Genomic DNA, 20,475 nt, shown 5'->3' with positions numbered 1-20,475 from the left:
CCCGAGATAACTCGGTTTAAAGTCAAATTAAACCTGCTTGTAGACGCGGTGAATCGGACTTTGCGTTCTGCGCATGCTCGAGATTTTTTTCCCGGGGTCGGGAACCGAAAGTCGGGAGAGACGACATTACTGTTGTAGTCGCCGTCAGAAAGAAAAACACAGCGATGGAGAATGCACCGTTGTGCATGGCGTTTGTGCAATAAGCAGCTCATCACAGACCAAATGTAGAGGGACGCAGCTTCATCTTGCTCTTCGTTCGCCATTTTCTCGAATGCCTGACTTTGTTGTTGAACGGGTCAACCGGAAGTGGCTCTATTAGCTATAGTTGAAATGGGTACAGCGCCACCTATCATATCGGAGTATGACATGCTTTGTGCCTCTGATTCGATTCATTCACCGCCATATATCCAAGGAGAATTACCCCTGCCCAACTCATATTGTAATTTAGCCAATTATCTGATCCTTTCAGGGCCATGTAACCCCACTGAGTGTTGACTCATAGTTCTGGCCAGGCATGCATGTCACTGCAACGTTGGACTTTGTGCATACTTCAGTCGGGAACGACCATTGCCGTCCTTACAATCGTGCTGATTGCGAGGGCAAAAATAATTGCCAAGATTCTCTGCTAAAGCGCTCCGACACATCAGCTGTATATCTACCTGTCCCTTTGATGTAAATAAGCACGTTTGATAGGCGTATCCCTTAGTGTCATAGAGACCTTGGTTTGACCTGAGCCCAGTTAGTGCCATTTCTCCTTATTTTTCCCTCCTTCTCTTTTCATGTTACACCAGGGGACCTTTGGCTGACAAAGTCCAGCTTAGAAAATTGTCCTCTCACACAGACGCAGAACTCGCATGCATGTCAGCCGTCACTCGGCTATAATCCTTACAGTGTTTTCCACTGCATGAGGTGACACAAAGTGTTTGATCACTCAGCCTTTCTCAGCACTGCTACCGTTAGGGCCGCTTATTGCGTCAGGACCCTTTGGCAGACGGTTTGTAAAGCCGTAATATTGGTGTGTCTGTAGGCCGTGTTAGCTGTCTGCTTCTGAAACCCCTGCGGTGGCTTCACAGACGCCGGGCACCTCGATGCTGTTTTCAAGGTAGACGGCTTGTCAAGATGAGTGATGGGCGCTGTGGCGGGAATTGGGCCACGTTAGGGGGAGGAGGGCGGCATTTACAGAGCTCACTGTGTCTCGAGAAAAAAAAAGAAAAGAAAATCACAAATTTAAATTTAATAACATTGCATCACACAGATGCCAGAGAGTGACAATGCAGCAACCAAAACAAATCTCCTGATAATAGATTTGACAGAATACGGTATCCTGACTTTACTTGGGGAGGCAGTGTTTTCTTGAGAAATTTCGTTACATAAATGATCCACAGAAAACCAGAAAGAACATTTATTTGAAAATTTGAATCTTTGCTATGGGCCATTTTGTCCCTCTTTGTGTCTCTCCAGCAGGGGGTCAGCGGTGGAGTTAGCTTTGCAATCAGCCACCACACTGAGCAATCAGAAGTGTATCCATAACGAAGGTTTTCATTTGAAATTACATGTGCCTCATTTCATACAAAATTGTTGGGGGGAGGGAAAAAAATTGCCTTCTTTTCCTCATCTGTCTTCATTGTAATGTTATCTGTGGATGAAATCACAGAGGCCGTATAATCAGAGCATTCAATGAAGGGCATTTTTCATCACCATTTTACTTTTCAACCTTGTGCTAAGAATGAATGAAAAGCATGATTACACAAGAAGCTTCCAGGAACTATTCTTTGCTTTGCAATGCACAGGCGAGATCGGTGCGCAGTATGTACGGAGCAGGAAGTAGGCTAACGGAAGAAAAGTGCTTTCTCTCCACACCGGACCAGCGCCGCATTATCTCTGCAGCCTCCTGTAATGTCCTGCTAGGTTTCTTCAAATTTATCACAGAGGACCGGAAGAGTAATGGCGATGTAAGAAAACAAAGTCCACGAGGGACGTGTACTACATCATTCAGATTTAACACTGCCATCTGTTTCGTGGTGCCCTGGAACTGCAACATCAGTGCTTAAGATGGAGCATTTACAGCGATGACAGATGAATTAGAGAGCCAGGGCCTCTACCTGTGGAAATGTAGGCCTGGAATCAGACGAGACACACATACCTAATGGGTGTTATGTTTGCCTCATCTCGGTGATTTGTGTTTTTCTCTCCCGGCCACTGAAGTTCGTGGAAGGCACAAAGCAACGGACAACTTCTGCTAATGAATGTCAAATCAAAAGCTGACCTATTTAGAAAGTCAGAGCACTTTCACACCTATGACAGGGTGATATCTCACTTCAGATCAACCACAGGCTCCTCTTCTCACGCCTGTGTTCAGCTGCCAGCTGTGCTCTCTTGACTTGCCTGATGATGAATGTATAGACCGTAAGAGGATGTGACACTGAAAGTTTTCAAAAGTTTTTGTTTAAATCGCCTTCTACCCTAATCAGTTCATGGCAGCATCAACCTTGGACAATGTAGCAATTTTGTATAGCCCATGCAGTTTTAAAATGACACTATAAAAACTGCAGCTTTTATGATTTATGTTGATGTGCTGGCAGCGACTCTCACTCCAGATGTCAGTAAATCCTACATGTTGCTGCTTTAAAGCTGGAGTTGAGCGGAATAAATCTCAGTTCCAAGCGTGTCACATCACACAGAAATGTGTTATTCACCGCTCAACCAAACATGTCTACCAAATATTTGAAAAGCAGACACTCTTCCTCTCAAATCCTAGCAGAGGGCCATTTGCTTCTGGATGGATATACATTTCCTATAAAAACAGAAGTTAGACAGGCTACCCTCAAGCCGAAGAGCAAAGTTTGATGTGATTGGTCAACTGAAGTGGCCCGAGGACACACAAGTCACCAATGAGCATCTGCTACTGCTTTATTGAAAAAGAAATGAGTATACCGTCCCTCAGTGCGATACTTATTTTAGACGCTGGCATATAAGTCATGTAAACAGCAAAGTATCTCCAACAACGACAACAACAACAACAACAACAACAACAACAAAAACATCCTGTTTGATTTCACAAAGATTTTGAATTGCCAAATATCAAAGCCATATTACCGTTTTAAGTAATCTTGAGTGTAGTGTTCAACAGTGAAAAACTTTACAGGAGTTTTTTTGACATTACAGCACGAACAAATTAAATGAATTCTTCAATTTGAATATGCCCAAAATGTTGCCTGTCAGAATCACAGTCAGAATGTTACAGGAATCCTTGACCTTCAAGATGCAACTCACGAGTCTGTAATTGAGAGGAGAAAGTAACGACCGCAAGAAGCTGCACAACAATTTTTGACAAAATATCACCCCAGAAATGACAGTTTCTGTTGCACTCATCTTTGTGGTAAGAGCACATCTGCACTGGCAGCTTTTAGCACAGCAGAACACTAACATTTGTGCATTCCACTACAATAAATAAATATAGAAACTTCATAAATCCAGCCTCTGAGATTCTGTACCATATGGGCTCCAGGGGAAAGGAAATGCTCCCAAAGACATGTAAATAAGTCTTTTAGAAGGCTTTAGCAGGGTGGTGTATCATCCTGGTTTGTGTTACTGTATTTGGATGTTGTGTATTACTTAATATGACAGAGACAAAGCCAACATTTCCCAGTTTGTGTGCAGGCACCTGTGAATTGTAACAACTTGATTTACTGTCAGTAAGAAAGCTGATGTTTATTTCAAAGACTATACTTATCTGGAATACAGAGCATTTTAGCATATCTAATTGTTTAATTATCTGTCAGTTTTTGTCTCGGGGTACACAACATGATGAGTCAAAACAAGCATTCAGTGGTGACATGTTTCTCTGTCTCCCTCTCAGTGGTGTCAGGGATATTTCAGTGACTTGACATGCATGGGAGATGCACGGTGGCACCTCCGCCGTGAGGGCCGACTGGAAACCACAGCAGCTGGTCTCGCTTCTTCAGGCTAGACAGGCCCAGGAGAGCAGCCTTGTTTGCCTCTGCTGGCTTGGCATTGTTTGTAGTTGAGTTATGCACTGCTGTAAAATTCATGCTAAGCCTAATTTAAGTCGCAGGCCTCTTCAGGGAGCCATCTCCTGTCTCAGTGAGCTACTGAAGTGCGCTCAGTGAGCTTAAACTGATACCCTGTCCTCAGCTGGTCATGTCTGTTTATCCCTCGTGAAAATCAGAAATAAAAAAAAAGGAATAAAAGGATACAAAATGATTGTATTAACATGACTAAAATGCATGCTAAATGCCGCCTATTTAATTTTGGGTGTCTCTAATTTTGCTTATTTATCAACATATTAAATTGGGGATTTTTTAAAAGGCTCAGACAGGCTGGATATAGCTAGTTAGATATAGGCCTACACAATTTAGTAACTAAATGTGTATTGATACTTTAAATAAGTCTTTGATATGTTTTGCTTTATTTTATAACAGCATTTAACCAACAGAAATAAAATGCAGATGATGGCGCGTTCAGCCTACCTCCACATGTTTTACAGTCATTAAGTCCGCTGTGGGCAATACTGAAGTCACTGCTGCATACAGTGCACCTCGCCACGCTGTCATCATTCTTCACCTTCTCTAGACATGGATACACTTTAGTATATTCTGCTGTAAAATGAGTCTTATATTTTAGTTTTTTACTCGAGGATTCACCCTCTGCCATTTGGCAGGATGCACAGTTTTGAGTGGTAACTTAGGTGACTGTCAGAGAGTAAATCGAAGCCATCCCACACCGAACGTTATTGGCTTATTTTGCTGACTAAACCAATCAGCGCGCCCTCTGACAAGCAGTCGCCCTGAACGCTCGTTGAACAGAGCACCGCTTTGGACAGATACGCACAGGTTTCACACCCCTCTCTCTCGTGCCTGCGCAGTCAAAACGTGCATGGTGCACGAGTTATTTTATTGCCTGCACGCTCTCACTCGCATTGAAAAAAATAAAAAAACACTCCCTCGCATAGTCTAAAATCCGGGATATTTTATCCGACTCGCGGGCATCCGTGATTAACTATCAGTATCAGGGAGACTCCCGGAACTTCCGGGAGACTTGGGATGTCTGAAGCTGTTTGACCCTCAATAATTTCTCATTTCTCCCAATTTCATTAGCAGTAGCGTATTGTTTAGCATATGAACACTTATTCTCCTGAAATGGGTATCGCTGGATTTTACTTTCACAAAAAAATGCTTTATTGCTTGATAGCAAAGATTTAATTTACATCATATTGTGTATTTCCATCCATTTGCCACTGGCGATCCAGAGTGCTAGCAAAGCCAGAAAGTTACCTAGATAACGGTTTAGCTACCACAAACCAGTTAACTGCTTGAGCTGCATCATTTGATAAAATTTGCACAGCAAGCCTATCAATCCTAGTTTGTCCATATGCTTTAGAAGGACTAAATTAATCTAAAAAAAATGAATGGAAAATATTAAATGGCACATGAAGTTATATGGTATGATGTGTTCCTCTGGGAAAGGGAGAAACGGGGCTTTGTGTAAGAGATGGTATCTTCACCTTTTTATGAATGTGTTGGAATATACAAAGTAAAAAAAAGACTGATGATGATTAAGAACAACCCGTTTCCCAATGTTTCTGTTTTTTTTAATTTTTGGTGAAACAGACACTTATCACTGAAAACAGATTTAACAGCAGAAAACGATTCCCTGCCAAGCTGCAAACCGTGGTGTGATTTAATGAAGGAGCGGAGCGTTTCAACCTTTGGGATCTTAGGTCGGCTTTTTAGGATTACAGCGCAAAAAAGCAACTTAACAAGGGTAAAATATAATTTGTTGCTTTTCCAGTGTCATAGCTGTCACCTCTTTGCCCTCAGCAGTCAGGCGGCGGTGACGTGGTGTTTGGGGGTTTTGGATGGTGCTTTCAGCTCTCTAATCTGAAGAGCAGAGAGGTGCCGCTGTGGCTGACAGTCTGACTGACAGGCAGGCGGAGAGGACCCAGCTGTGATGGCTGGTGTCGGCTCAGTGGCAGCCTTATGATGAATTGCCTCTCTTGAATGATAGCGCTGTTACTGAGTGATACTGACGCAGGATTGTTCTGTCAGCATCTCACCGGTGACTGCAAACAAAAAAATAAATAAATAAACAAGCCAGAAATGAACCGCCATGCAACTTGCCTCCACATCTTTTTATTTTTCATTAATGTTGCCACCTCTCATACATCTCCATGCAGCAACACGGAACAGGAAGCTTGTGCAGAAATACGGAGGAGAAAATTGCCTTGCGGAGCCACAAATGGGTCCAAACTTTTGAGTGATTGAAAGCTGGTTCTTGTTATTTTTTCCTTTTTTTTTTTTTTTTACGAGTTGCCAACAGAATATGCAAATCTGATACCTAACTTCCTACATTTTCTCTGCATTAATTAGATATGATTACGATGTGATGAATGTAATTTTGACAGTCTGCATAACAAGTGAAATTTAAACATGTTCTTACATTAAGAATATGCAGCTCATCTCCTGATGAACTCTGATATTCACCCCGTTCTTCTGTTTGCTTACAGCTCAGATGACTACTATGAATACGGACTCAGTGGGGAATCGTATGACTCGTACGGTGAGTTGCAGACCTATCTTCCTACAGTATTTACAGTGTCAGTGACTCTGCTCTGCTTTATCTCAGTTGGCATAGCACCTCGCTAACGGAGAGCCGTTTTATACACATTCAGCACGAGCATGTTTAAAAGTGATTTGTCGCAAATGAGAACCTCTTCAGTTCATTCGGATTAGTCGGTGGAAGCAGTGCCCATTTAAATATAGAATAATTACAAAGAGAGTGGAGTTTAAGTCTTGCCAAACCTCCAGGAAGGGAAACTCAAAATTGCAATCTTGTCATATGTTTACACCATATCTGAATTATCTCGCATTATTTTGATATTTTTTCTAGAAATCATTGGGAAAACTTTTACAAGGTATCAAAAGCTGCAGCAGCAATTCCTGTAGCCATATGGGAAATGTCATTCAATTTCAATAGACGATTATTTGCATACAAAAAACAACTATTAACTATATAATTGTCCATGTTAGTTTTTGGTTTTAATAATTCAACTAACCTTGATATAGACTAACAGACATATATTGAAAATAAATACGGAAACACGCACACACATATATATAAGATTACACACATTACGATTTAATTATTAGTGACTGGCCTAATTAAAACTGAACCGTATAAACATCCTTTTCCCCTAAGAAAACCCCAGCTGAAAATACATCTGGAATTCAGAACCAAAATCTAGCTGATCCCGACCAGCAACTTCGAACAGTTTAACTGTTTTTGCTCTTCAGTCATATTTTGCTGTACGTAACTTCTATTTTTCATCAATAATACGTGTGTGTGTGTCATGAAGTGCAGAGGTGGAGAATCCAAATGCAGGCTCACAAGCAGAATACAGACTGATGACAAATCGAGATGGTGAAGACAAGGACCTGGCACCGAATTAAGGAAAACCAGTAGTGTTTATACTGAGGGAGTTGATAACTAACAACAGGCAGGTGTGATGGCTGTCTAATGGAGAACAGGTGTGCAGGGAGAGCTGAAAACAAGACGAACAAAACAGAAAACTAGAAAATAAACCGAATAAGGGTTAACGCACACGTGGACATCAGAAGAGTGATTCTAAAACACAACCAAAGATTTAAAAATAGAGATAAGAATGCTTTCTAAATGCGGATGACCAGTAGCGAAACACTGACACAGGCAGAACATCAGAGCTGCTGCTCCACAGCCACATGGTGCTCACATGTTTGCTAAGAGCAAACAGCTTTCCAGTTGATTTTTAGGATGTAATGACTTAAAAAAAAGGCTGAAAACCAAGTGTATTCCATAAAAATATCCACTAGAAGTTTCTGGTACAAATGTTTAGTCAAACAAACATAGAAAAAAAACATAGTTAGAAATAAAAGATTACTTATAGTATAAAGACATTAAAGAGAACAATTCATTCAAAAGCTTCTTAATAGACTAAAATTCAGTCTGCAAAGATGCTTTTTGTTGCATTTCTTTCTATCTCGCTGCAGTTGAAATTGATCAGCTAACGTCTCACTGGACCATGTGATTTTCTCCCTGTGACATTGTTTCCACATATCTTAGTAATGTCTGTCAATCTGCTAAACAAAAGTGCTTTCTGAATGGGGCATTTTAGATGCTTGCCCTTCAGTTTGAAAGAAGTTTATGGTGTCTGAAAAGAGTGCTTCAGCTTCAGCAAAGTTCAGATAAAACTAACACAACTGAGACAATGTTCAACAAACCACTGTCAGCTTTTGACAAGACCCAGTAAGAAGTGGGCCAAGGACATACCTGCTGCAGAGTGCATTGGTATGATAGCAGTGCTCCGCTACTGCTCTACAGCAGAGGGTTGATTCATTTTTTATAACGTGTTGTATGTGTGGCCTCTGTGTGAACCTGAGTTATTCAGAGTATGGTTTTTGGTGCATGCAATTCAATTCGCTAAAATTATCACAATGTCGGTGCAAAGAGGAAAATACTATGTTGCCTCTTCGGCCTAATTCAGTCCTCAAATTGGATTATCGAAATGTATTATTCAGTGCGCAGGAATGCAAAAAGAAAAGAAAAACAAAGGATATAAACTGACTGACTGTAAACAGATGCCAAGGCGGAGCTGAAGTGGAGAAATGTTTCTGTCATGCGTGTGCATGTCAGCATAATTATGCAGAATCTACACAGCCAAATGTAGTAAAAGAAAGTGCAAAGGTGGAGTGAGGGCAAAGGAAGAATATAATAATTGTTGTTACTTGATTACAACTAATTGGACTGACCTGGATTATAATTGGATTGTATTGGACTGTGTCTAATTGGACTTGTAATGACCTTTTCCTGTAAAGATGACTTTTTTATGGAATGGTTCTAAACAACTAAACTGAACTGAACTGAAACAAATTAATTATGTTGTGTTTATGACTTAGATATGAAATGAATGACTCAAATATCAAATTACAAGTTGGGGCACTGGCCTTAGCAATCCCATTGTCCAAGTGCTCCGCTGTTTGGTTTCTTTATTTTTTTTCAAATGTATTTATCAAAATCACAATCAATACTGAAATTTACGAGATATTTATTTTTCGTTTTCTTTTTATAATACAAATTTATCCTCATTAGTCATGACAACTACATGTCCAGTTGGACAGAGCATCATCCATCAAGGCCAGTATCACAATTTATACCTTTACTATAACATGGTGGAGGGGGTTTGAGTATCCCTATGACTCTGACAGCTGTGTCAGGGATGCAGGGTCTCCCAAAGAAAAGTGGTCTCAAGGGAGGGGTCAGACTAAGACCTCAATGGAGCGGTGTAGGGGAGGCTTGAATAAGCAAGATGAAGCCACCTTCAAGTTGGCTCAACACTTGCGAGGAGGAATTTCCCGGTTGAACGCATGTGAGCTGGGCGGTAGGTAAATGCGGGGGTCTGGGCTTGCCGACTCCTGGCGTTGCAGAAGGGCTCTCGGCGTGCGGAACATCAGCTGCCTCAGCTGCTTTGTGAGGTAGAGCAGTAGCAACAAGATATAGCTGGGCTCATCTCCACAAACAGCGTGGGCTCTGGAACCAAACTCCTGGAGAGGGGCTGGACTCTCTCATACTGCCCAGAGAGTATGGCACCTGAGCGCGTTGGAGTTCTCCCTCGTGAGCAAGAAGGTCTCAGGTGGGAAAATGTTGTGCATATGCACCAAACAGAAGCTCGGATTACCTGGCCTTTTTACCCGAAGTCTCTGGGTGGGATCCTGGACAGTTCTCCAGGGGGACTTGATGAAGTCTTCAAGACTTCTGTGCTCGTCAAGGATTGCCTCTTACAAACACCATGTTCGAGGTTAAGGTGTCCTTAAGTGTCCCTGGTCCCAGGCCACTTTAGGCCCCGGGTCAATGATCCAGTTAGTAGTTGTACCATCAGAAATGTGATTGTATGTCTTGGACACTCGGGTGAAGAGAGGGGCGGAGCTGTCAACTGATGACCACCTGGTGGTGAGTTGGATCCATTGGTGGCGAAGACTGCCAGATAGACCCGGCAAACCCAAATGGGTAGTGAGGGTGAACTGGGAATGTCTGGTGGAGGCCCCTGTCCGCCAGATCTTCATCTCACACCTCCGGTAGAATTTTTTTCTCATCTGCGGCGGGAGGCTAGGGACATGGAATCTGAATGAACCATGTTCAGGACCTTCACTGCAGATATGCGGCTTCCAGGAGCTGTGGCCTGAAGGTTGTTGGTGCCTGTGGTGTGGTAACCGAAGGACCTGCTGGTGGAGAAGGACTTTCAGTTGGCCTCAAGGATGCTCTGGCAAACCATTCAGTGACTCAGAATGGGAAAGCAGGGACCATGACAGGTTGCGCTTGGCCTGGATGGAGAACTGCTGATCCGAACTGAGAATAAGCACTTTGAGGATCTTCTCAATCCAGCCAGCATGTCCTCCATTGAGGAGGCAGAGTCTGAGGACTTGAGGAAAGACTCACCCATCACCTCGGCAGAGGTAGCTGATATGGTTAAAGGGATAGTTCGCCTCTTTTGACATGAAGCTGTATGACATCCCATACTAGCAATATTATTCATGAACATTTTCCTACCCCCCGCTGCGTACTGTGAGCCGAGTTCCAGCCTCGTTTTGGTGTTGATGAAGGTAGTCCGGCTAGTTGTCTGGGGCCACAAAAATAAAGCGTTTTGCTTCTCAAAACGATATGCGTTCAAAAGAGTAATACATTTGCATCACAAAATCGTTCATCCAGAAAAAGTCAGACCTCACAATCGCTTGGCGCTATTTTCTCTACCTTCGTATCACTGCCTGCTGTGTAAACTGTGCAGACCGAAGTGCAGAGCGAGCAGTCCCCTGCTTCCGAGCTGTAAACACCGTAACAGGCGCGGCTGTCGGCAGGTGGCTGCATGCAGTGATATGAAGGTAGAGAAACTAGTGCCAAGCAATTGTGAGGTCTGACTTTTTCCTGGACAACAATTTTGTGATGCAAATGTATTAGAGTAATACAGAGTAATAAAGAGTAATACATTTGCATCACAAAATCGTTTTGCATGAAAAAGTCAGACCTCGCATCGCTTGGCGCTATTTTTGCCTCCCTTCATATCAATGCGTCCAGCCACCTAGCGACAGCCGCACCTGTTACGGTGTTTACTGCTCAGAAGCAGGGGACTGCTCGCTCTGCACTTCGGTCTGCACAGTTTACATTGGACGCATTGATATCAAGGGAGACAAAAATAGCCCCAAGCGATGCGAGGTCTGACTTTTTCATGCAAAACGATTTTGTGATGCAAATGTATTACTCTTTTGAACGCATATTGTTTTGAGAAGCAAGACGCTTTATTTGTTTAGCCCCAGCCAACTAGCCGGACTACCTTCGTCAACACCAAAACGAGGCTGGAACTCGGCTCACAGGACGCAGCAGAGGGTAAGAAGATGTTCATAAATGATGTTGCTGATATGGGATGTCATACAGCTTCATGTCAAAAGAGGTGAACTATCCCTTTAAAAAGCTTTACAGCAGTAGACCACTGGAGGCGGGATTTGCTCTTAGAGTGATGCATGTGGATCTTCAGTTGATCCTTCGACTGTTCACTGAAGCCACATCAGAAAAGGTCTCCATGGAAGGGTGTCTGCCAAGAAGCCTTTCTTAAGGAAGGGAAACGGGGAGAAAAGACTGAGGTATGCTAAATGATACAAGAACTGGGCTGGAAATCAGTGGCAGCAGGTCTTGTGGAGTGATGAATACTTCTCAGAGCTCAAAGTTATTGAAGCAGTGTGATATCATCTTGACAGAGAATAAAACAAAAAGCAGCCAAAGAAGAACTTGAGAATATTCCTCAAGAAGCCTGGAGAAATATTGCTGAAGACTACTTTAAGAAATGATAGAAATTTTGTCTAAGAGGGTTCAGACTGTTGGAGAATAAAGGTGCTATACAAAAATGACTTTCAAGATAGTTAGAATAGTCTGTTTTTACCTTTTATACTGTGTTTCTTTTACTTTACGTTTCCACTATATCACTGCAATTATTTGCCGTATTCCTGATAATGTATAAAGAAACGAGGGATGGCTCAATACTTTTGCACAGTTCTTTATTGTCTTTATAATAACTTTTCATTGTTTTGTTTTTTTTCTCACGAATGTGGTTTTAGAAATGAGTGAAAGCCATTAAAAACTTTCCCAACTTTTCTGAACACAGCGAGGGGAAGAACTAAGCGTCCTCTGCTCATTAGTGTTACCTACCTGCACAAAAAATAAAAAAAGGTGTAACAATGATAATGATAATGCTGTGTGGGTCACACAGAAAAGAAGGTGACAGTTGAAAGGAAACAGATAAACAGCGCTGATGTTCATCCTTGTTCTCAAAACACAAGGTTACCTTGGTGTGTTTCTTCAAAGTGACTGTCACTGGAAGGGTGACAGGTTTAATTAAGGGGTATTGGCTATGTGCTGCCAACAGAGAGCCTCTACACAGAAAATGAAAAGAAAAGAACAAGCCTTTGTGAGCCTCAGCTCTGGGGAAGTCTCGGCGCTGGCTGAAGATCAGACAAAGGGTGCCGTCAATACTGGCACTTTGACATTGACAGTAGCAGGGGGCGAACAGGGTTGATTTGGGCTAATGGTAATTGTGACCTTTTTGCTAGAAGCCACTAAACGGGTCCTTTTCAAGTAGCTATTTGATCTTCTCATTCAATTATCCGAGATGAATCCTTCCAGGTGAAAATTCAAGCTTTCTCTGCGTGAGTCGCCATTTGTATTTTCAGCCCGAAAGCAAGCTTTTGTTTTCACATGCAGCGTCAATAACAGACACTCAAAGTGCTCCCAAATCTCTACTTCTATATTTTCACAGAAGAGAGAATGTTCATTATGACTTCAAGGAGCTCCAAAGACTTTCAAGTGTTGTTATCAATGAATGATTTGAGGGCAACGTCTTTGTAATTGTTTCCCGTCTGTTTTGTCTTTCCTTCTTAATCAGGTCAGGAGGAGTGGGCAAACAATCGAGGCAAGGCTCCGTCAGCACGAACGACCAAGGCAGTGTACAGAGATCAGCCGTACTCCAGATACTGAACTATTTATACAACCAGCACCTGAGTCCTCGTGGCTGTTTCAACCCAAGTAATGGATTTTTTATGGACGCTCCCACCTTTTTAGAATTGAAAAGTAAACCGCAAAATAATTTTCAATCGTGGAATCCCCCCCCGATTAGCAAAAAACATAGTCCCGATGGTTAAACGGTGGAAATAAATTTACGTAATCTACCCTTTTCCTCCAGGAGAATTGACTTGCCGTTAAGATTAAGAAAGATTCCGTAGTTTATTAAGTTTGTCTCTCAGCTATGTGACTGTGAAGTTTGGCACCGCATCGATCGATTTTACTTGGTAACGATTAGCGAGCCACTGCGAGCCGTTGGATACATCGTGTCTGCGGCAACCGGTGCAACTTAATTTATCACCCTCCACTCTTTAGACCTTGACCTCTGAAATGTAGTAGCCTAGTTCTAGGAAAGTTTCTAACTGTAGACATTTTTTCTGGGGGGTAACTGGTGGAATTTGTGTCCCTTGTAAATGAAACATTTGCAAACTAAAAGAAAAAAAAAGAGAAAAGTCCTACTGTACACACATTGTATTGCTGTTTCCTCCCTTTTTGTAAGATAATAGTTTGTTAGTGTTAAAGGGCTTATAAAAGCATGGTGTGCAACTGTGGATATTGCCAGCTAATTAACTCTAAAAAGCTTGTGTAGTTGTGTTCATCCATCCTGCCCCCAAACATCGACATAAATACATCTAGAAATAGCCGCACACACTCTGTGTACACCGAACGACCGGAGATGCAAAACAGTTTTTAATGTATGTGTTTATTTATCTTTTCATTAGATGCTCTCAATGAGTCATTTTGATGTCATTTTGTAATTTAAAAAAAAAAAAAAAGATACCTGGCCGACTGTGTCAGCTTAACTTTGAGTTTCAAGACCCTAAATCATCCATCCATCTGGAGATCTGTTCAACGATATTAATTTTGAGCTTATGTAAGCCCTTTAATATTTCCTTCTTTGTTGATGCCGAATAAATGTTTGGAAGAAAAACACTTGTGTTGACGAGAATAATTATGGACTCATTTAAACGCTTCATAATTTAAACTAACAGAGATAAATGAAAATGCTTGACGTGTTGGGAGCATTTGGTGGGGACGTAGAACAATTATCGCCTGGACAGAATCAGAAAACTTGATAAAACACCACAAGTTAAGTGGGAATTAAAGTTGGCGTGACCAAAAGCACATGCAAGCAGTGCAAACATCCAGTGGCTGCTGTGACCTTGCAGAGGGCCTTGGTAATCTGATAAGAATTCTCTCCCAGTTGGTTTTAAAACGGGATGCTTTTTCACAGGAAATCTCTCCAGCTGAGATTTAGAGGATTTAGCGATAACAACATCGCCACTCTTGAAACTCTGTTTGCTCATATAATTCGATGTTCGCGTCAAGCATCATCAGTAAACACGCAATAAATTGTGTTTACCCCGACAGAAAGGGCTCTTCGGAAGCCCCCCCGCCGACCTCCACCGGGGGCCATGTTGAGTTCAATATGGCGCTTGCGTGGGGGTTGAGTGGGTGAGGTGAAGTGAGGGGAGGGGAGGGCTGGTGGGGGTGGAGGAGGGGAGGGAGGGGTTATCTTTCTCTTCTTGTCTTTGCTCTTTTTGTTCTCCGGTCATGTGACCCTCTCCTAGTCGTTTAAAGAGCCTGCCCTCGCACCCGTCCGTTAAATTGAACCCCAGCTGACCTCCGCAGAGAGAGGATGGCAGTAGCTGTTTAAAACGACCTCCGTCCCACAAGGTAAACAACCAGACCCAGTTTAACCTTAACCCTAACATAGTTGCTCATAAACCCTCTCTAAACTTCAGTGTAATATGTTTTCCTGTCTCTGTAAGTCCGTAATCCGCAAAGCTAGAAATAATTCAAATTCTGTAACGAAAAAAGCTACAGAAAAAAAAGAAGAAAGATAAATAGCAGTAATATTTCAACAAAATGTGTTTAATCTAAGACATTGATAAAAATATACCCATTGTTACAATAATTTAACAATAAGACGTGTCTTTTTTCTAGGTTTACAAACAATGTTTTATGTGGAGAACTTGAAAGCTCACAGTTTATATTCCTCTCCAGGCCAAAGTCCCGGCTGCACGGCGCTGCTCGTCGCATTATGTCGCTGGTGCTAACGGTAGGTTGTTTGCTGCAATATGTGTATGGTGTTTTATTTTTCTTTTTTTTTTTTAATGTTCACATTTGAATATACAGTGATCCAATGATAGGGTTAAAAAAAAAGAAAAATGGGTCAACGGTGTTGGCAATTCCCGAAGTCTGGAAGAACTTTGAAGACGAGCAGAAAGGACAGGCTAGGATAATATTCCAGTTCTTTCAGTTGCTAAAAAATGCATGTTTTGCTCGTCTCATGGTTTTTTGTTTATCTCATATAATCAAATCAAATCAAATCAAATGTATTTATATAGCCACTTTCATGTACAAACAATTCAAAGTGCTTTACATAAAATAAAAGCATTGCAGCAGGGAGTGCAAGAAGCATTAAAAATACATAAAATAATATAAAGAGAAACAAATAAAATCATTTAAATGAATTTAAAAACAAGCAACAGTCCAGATAAGTTAAAAGATATTTCATGCATAGACACATGAGAACAGAAATGTTTTTAAGCTGGATTTAAAAATGTCTACATTTGGTGAAAGTTTAATCTCCACTGGCAGTTTGTTCCACTTGTTTGCAGCATAACAGCTAAATGCTGCTTCTCCATGTTTAGTCTGGACTCTGGACTGGACCAGCTGACCTGAGTCCTTGGATCTAAGAGCTCTGCTGGGTTTATATTCTCTGAACAGATCACAGATTGTAAACCATCAGCAGGCTTTTAAAATCTATTCTGTGACTGAGTGGAAGCCAGAGTAAAGATTTTAAAGCTGCTGTGATGTGTTCAGATCTCTTAGTCCGGGTTAAAACTCCAGCAGCAGCGTTCTGGATGAGCTGCAGATGTTTAATGCTCTTTTTGGGAAGTCCAGTTAAAAGAGCGTTACAGTGATGGAGTCTGCTGGAGATGAATGCATGGATGAGTTTCTCCTGGTCTGTTTGGGAGAGGAAACCTTTAATTCTGTTGAGATGGTAAAACGCTGCCTTGGTGACAGCTTTGATGTGGCTGCTGAAAGTCAGATCTGAGTCTATCAACACTCCGAGGTTACCAACTTGGTCAGTGATTGTAAGGTCCCGAGTCTCAAGATATTTACCAACATTGACCCTCTTCTCTTTGCTACCAAACAGAATGATCTCAGTTTTTTCTTCATTTAATTGTAGAAAATTCTCTCTCATCCAGGTGTTTACTTCCTCCAGACACTGACACAGTACGTCTGCTGGGCTGCAGTCGCCATGGTGACAGAGACACATAAAGTTGTGTATCGTCTGCATAACTGTGATAATTGATGTTAAAATTCTGCAATATCTGACCCAAAGGGAGCATATACAAGTTAAACAGAAGAGGTCCAAGAATTGACCCCTGGGGGACTCCACAAATCATGGCCACTCGCTCAGATTCATAGCTGCCAATTGTCACAAAATAATTTCGGCCTTCTAAGTAGGACCTGAACCAGTTAAGGACTGCTCCAGAAAGTCCAACCCAGTTTTCCAGCCTGTGCAACAGGATTCTGTGATCTACAGTATCAAACGCAGCGCTGAGGTCCAACAGAACCAGGACTGAAACATTACCAGAATCAGTATTCAACCTGATGTTGTTTAACACTTTGACCAGAGCTGTTTCAGTGCTGTGATGACGTCTGAAGCCTGATTGAAAGTTATCAAGACTTCCACTTTCATTCAGAAAGTCGTTGAGCTGGTTAAATACAACTTTCTCAATAATCTTAGATATAAAAGAGAGGTTAGAGACAGGTCTGTAGTTGTTCATCATAGAGGCGTCTAGAGTTCTCTTCTTTAGGAGTGGCTTAATGGCAGCTGTCTTTAGTGACTTGGGAAAAATGCCTGATGCCAGTGAGCTGTTAACTATTCGTAGGAGATCACTTTCTACTGAGGTAAAAACAGTTTTTAAAAAGTCAGATGGTATTATGTCCAGAGTGCAAGTTGTTGATTTCTGATGCCGAACTGTTTCCTCTAGGATTTTTAAATCTACAATATTAAATTGTGACATAATGTCAGAGTTATTTCTAGGTTTTAGACACAGATTAGTTTTCTTGTTTGTCTGTGTTGCGTGAATGTTTTGTCTGATCGTTTTGATTTTTTGGCTAAAAAAGTTGGCAAATTCGTTGCATTTCTCAGTGGAGAGGAGGTCTGGGTTTGACTGTTTAGGAGGATTTGTTAGTTTTTCAACCATAGCAAACAGAGTTCGAGAATTGTTGACATTCTTATTAATCATTTCAGATAAATGCAGCTGTCTGGCCTTGCACAGCTCATTGTTATAACTATGCAGGCTTTCTTTGTACAGCTCATAGTAAATCTGAAGCTTTGTTTTCCTCCATTTACGTTCAGCTTTCCTGCATTCTCTTTTCAGGTTTTTGACCGTAGTGGTGTTTCTCCATGGGGTTTTCTGTTTGATCAAGGTGCTCTTAATTCTTATCGGTGCAACAGCTTCCATTACATTAAAAATTTTCAAGTTAAAATAATCCAGCATTCCTTCAACCGACTCTGCGCTCATTGTTGGTAACATAGCTATGGCCTCCCTAAACTGAGCACTTGTTTTCTCATTGATGTACCCCTTCTTAACTGAAAAGCTGGTTGTTTGAACATTCTGAGTAATATGTAAATCAAATAAAATACAAACAGAAGAAATATCAACACCTTTAGAAATGAGCAGGTCCAGAATGTGACCTCGAAGGTGGGTTGGTTCTGTTACATGTTGCCACAAACCAAACATGTCCAGCACAGAAGAAAATTCTTTGGCATTACCATCCGTCATATTATCTATGTGAATGTTAAAATCCCCGGTCAAGATAAAATGGTTAAAATCAGTCGAAATAACAGACAATAATTCAGAAAATTCATCAATAAAACTTGCACAGTATCCTGGAGATCTGTAAATGATTAAGAACAGGATTTTAGGAAGAGCCTTTAAAATAAAACTAAGATATTCAAAAGAAGTGAAATCACCAAATGAGATCTCTTTACAATGGAATGTATCTTTAAATAAGGCAGCTTCACCCCCACTTTTCTTCCCATTTCGGCATTTATCCATAAAACTAAAGTTTGGGGGGGCTGCTTCATTAAGAACAGTAGCACTTGTGCTCTCTGTTAACCATGTTTCTGTCAGAAAAAGAAAATCTAAATTGTGTGAAATTATGAAGTCAACTAACTAACTAAATAACTAACAGTGACTTATTGGACAGAGATCTAATATTAAGTAAGGCTAGCTTTGTGGAGTTTTTACACTGGTCTCTGTTGTATTCTAAGTTGTACGTGGTACCGTTAACAGATTAGATAGATGTAATGTGGAGTAAAGGGTCTGGTGAGGGGGAGGGCTGGGGGTTGTTTGCCTCGCTGCTGTGTCCTTCAGTCTAATCTGTACAGTCACGTTTGGGTTTGCCGTCCCAGCAGCATGACGTAAGTGTGCACCAAGTAATCTGCATCCAGTTCGATTGGGATGCACGCCATCAGCTCTGAAACGCTCCTTACAGTTCCAAAGATATTAAAGTTATCAATTAACTTAATCCCATGGGCGATGCATGTATTTGACAACCATGTGTTCAGGCCAAGAAGTCTGCTGAAAAGTTCAATTCCTTTACCCACAGTAGGAATGGGGCCAGAAATGGAGACCCGGTGTGCTCCATAGTGACACAGTCTCTCCAACAGCAGAGAAAAATCCTTCTTCAGGATCTCAGAGCCAGTCTTCCTTCTCAGAATATCAAAAGACCCTGTGTGGACAATGATCCTCGTGCCATCTGGATGAGTAGACAGAATGGTCGGCAAAATATCTATCAGTTCCCTGACTGATGTGTCAGAAAAAGTTATATTTTCCGTCTTTGCCATTCTGACATGCTGTGTTATAGAGTCCCCGATCAGAATGGTGTCTATTCCATTTTGTGTGGAGGTGTCGATCGCTTCTGTAGTCCTCACCTTGGTTGTGGGATTTGGGCTTCTCCTGATGATCTGATTAGCCCTTGGCTGAGGTTTGGGGCCATTTCTCTTGTTTGTCTTCATGTTTGGGTTACATTCATCATTACACACTCTATTTTGAGTCAACGGATCGTATCTATTACGCAATAGAACTTCAGGTGGCGGAGTGAGTGCTGGAGGTTTAGGTTTCTTGCTGGGTTTACCTCTGCGACGGACAACATGAGACCAGATCCTGGCTGGGGTTGATGATTTGGTTTGGCACCAACACTGTTCCAGTGGGAGATGTCAGTCAGACCACCCTGTTTGGAAGCTTCACCACATATTCCAGTGTCATTTGGACAGATCCAGCAGAGAAGTGTGTCAGCCAGGTCTGCAGTGTGAGATTCCACATCAGCTGTGATCCCGTGTAGAAATATCTGAGTTAGTCCTTTGGCACATGAAGGCTCCACAGCCTGCACAGGAGCTATAATGGAGTCAATAAATTCCTCGTTGTTACGAATGTCTTGCAGCGTTTCAATCCTCTTCTCGAGCTGTGCTACCTTCGCAAAGAGTAGCTCACACTGTGTGCAGCTCACTGATACTGCAGGGTTAGGAGACATTGTTCTGTCCGATTCTCTTTGTAAACAGGAGGGCTAATACCATTTACAAATATACAATTAAAAGAAAAAGAATAAAAGAATAAAATTATATCCAAGGCTTGTGGAAAGAAGTACAATGATTTAAAAGCGAATAAAGCAATAAGCCGCAGGAGGAAGCAGAGACACGTCTGCACTCTTCAGAAGCAGGAAGTCAAAATAGCGAATAGTGAATCTTTGGGATCAAACAGAGACCAAGGCTGTGTTCAAAACCGCCTACTTCTCCTACTATTCCTACTAGTCATACCTTTTTAAGTTCCTGGATGTACACTAGATGCATACTAGATTCGCCGAAATGTTGAGTATTCATCATGAGGTTACTTGTCACACTCAAACTACCCAAGATGCAACATAATGTGATGTCGCCCATCGCCATTTGAACGGTCAAATTCCGTTAACGGGACGAGAGCAGTCAAAACGGCATAACCGGAAGTGCGTTGCTCACTGCGGCTAGCTTTAGTAGCGCCGAATTCGTGGGAACAAACTTGTAAATAGCCGGTATTTTGTCAGATTTTCAACACCTTGGGGGTCTAAACGACTACTTTCTCGCCTGAAAATGTTTCAAATGTTGCTAAAGTTATATATTTACAGAGTTTATAGCTTAAGCGAAATCAGCTTTTCAGGCCGGCTGATTTCGGCTCGGGCAGGAGTGAAGTGCACTGTGTGTAAACGCTCTGCATACTGTCTGATCGATGAGTATGCCGTTTTCAAGTTTGTAGTATG

The 20,475-nt window shown here is 41.7% G+C and overlaps 1 protein-coding gene across 4 annotated transcripts in view; it reads left to right on the top strand.

The window, feature by feature from the left end:
* The window catches only part of khdrbs3 (KH domain containing, RNA binding, signal transduction associated 3), a 133,074-nt gene that overhangs the window by 109,098 nt on the left and 3,501 nt on the right, over positions 1–20,475 (top strand). For 3 of the 4 annotated variants that reach the window (XM_075449846.1, XM_075449845.1, XM_075449844.1), the window contains 2 exons: positions 6,527–6,579; positions 12,980–13,823. In XM_075449846.1, the coding sequence (XP_075305961.1) occupies positions 6,527–6,579; positions 12,980–13,071 (145 nt within the window). In that variant the 3' untranslated portion in view covers positions 13,072–13,823. Of the gene's footprint in view, positions 1–6,526; positions 6,580–12,979; positions 13,824–15,162; positions 15,218–20,475 lie in introns of those variants that run through there. The other variant, XR_012767184.1, reaches the window with a different exon arrangement.

Source organism: Odontesthes bonariensis, chromosome 18 (assembly GCF_027942865.1).
Source record: "Odontesthes bonariensis isolate fOdoBon6 chromosome 18, fOdoBon6.hap1, whole genome shotgun sequence".
NCBI classification, from domain to species: Eukaryota; Metazoa; Chordata; class Actinopteri; order Atheriniformes; family Atherinopsidae; genus Odontesthes; species Odontesthes bonariensis.
Note: the sequence above shows the minus strand (reverse complement) of the source record. Positions and strands in the feature narration are given on the sequence as shown.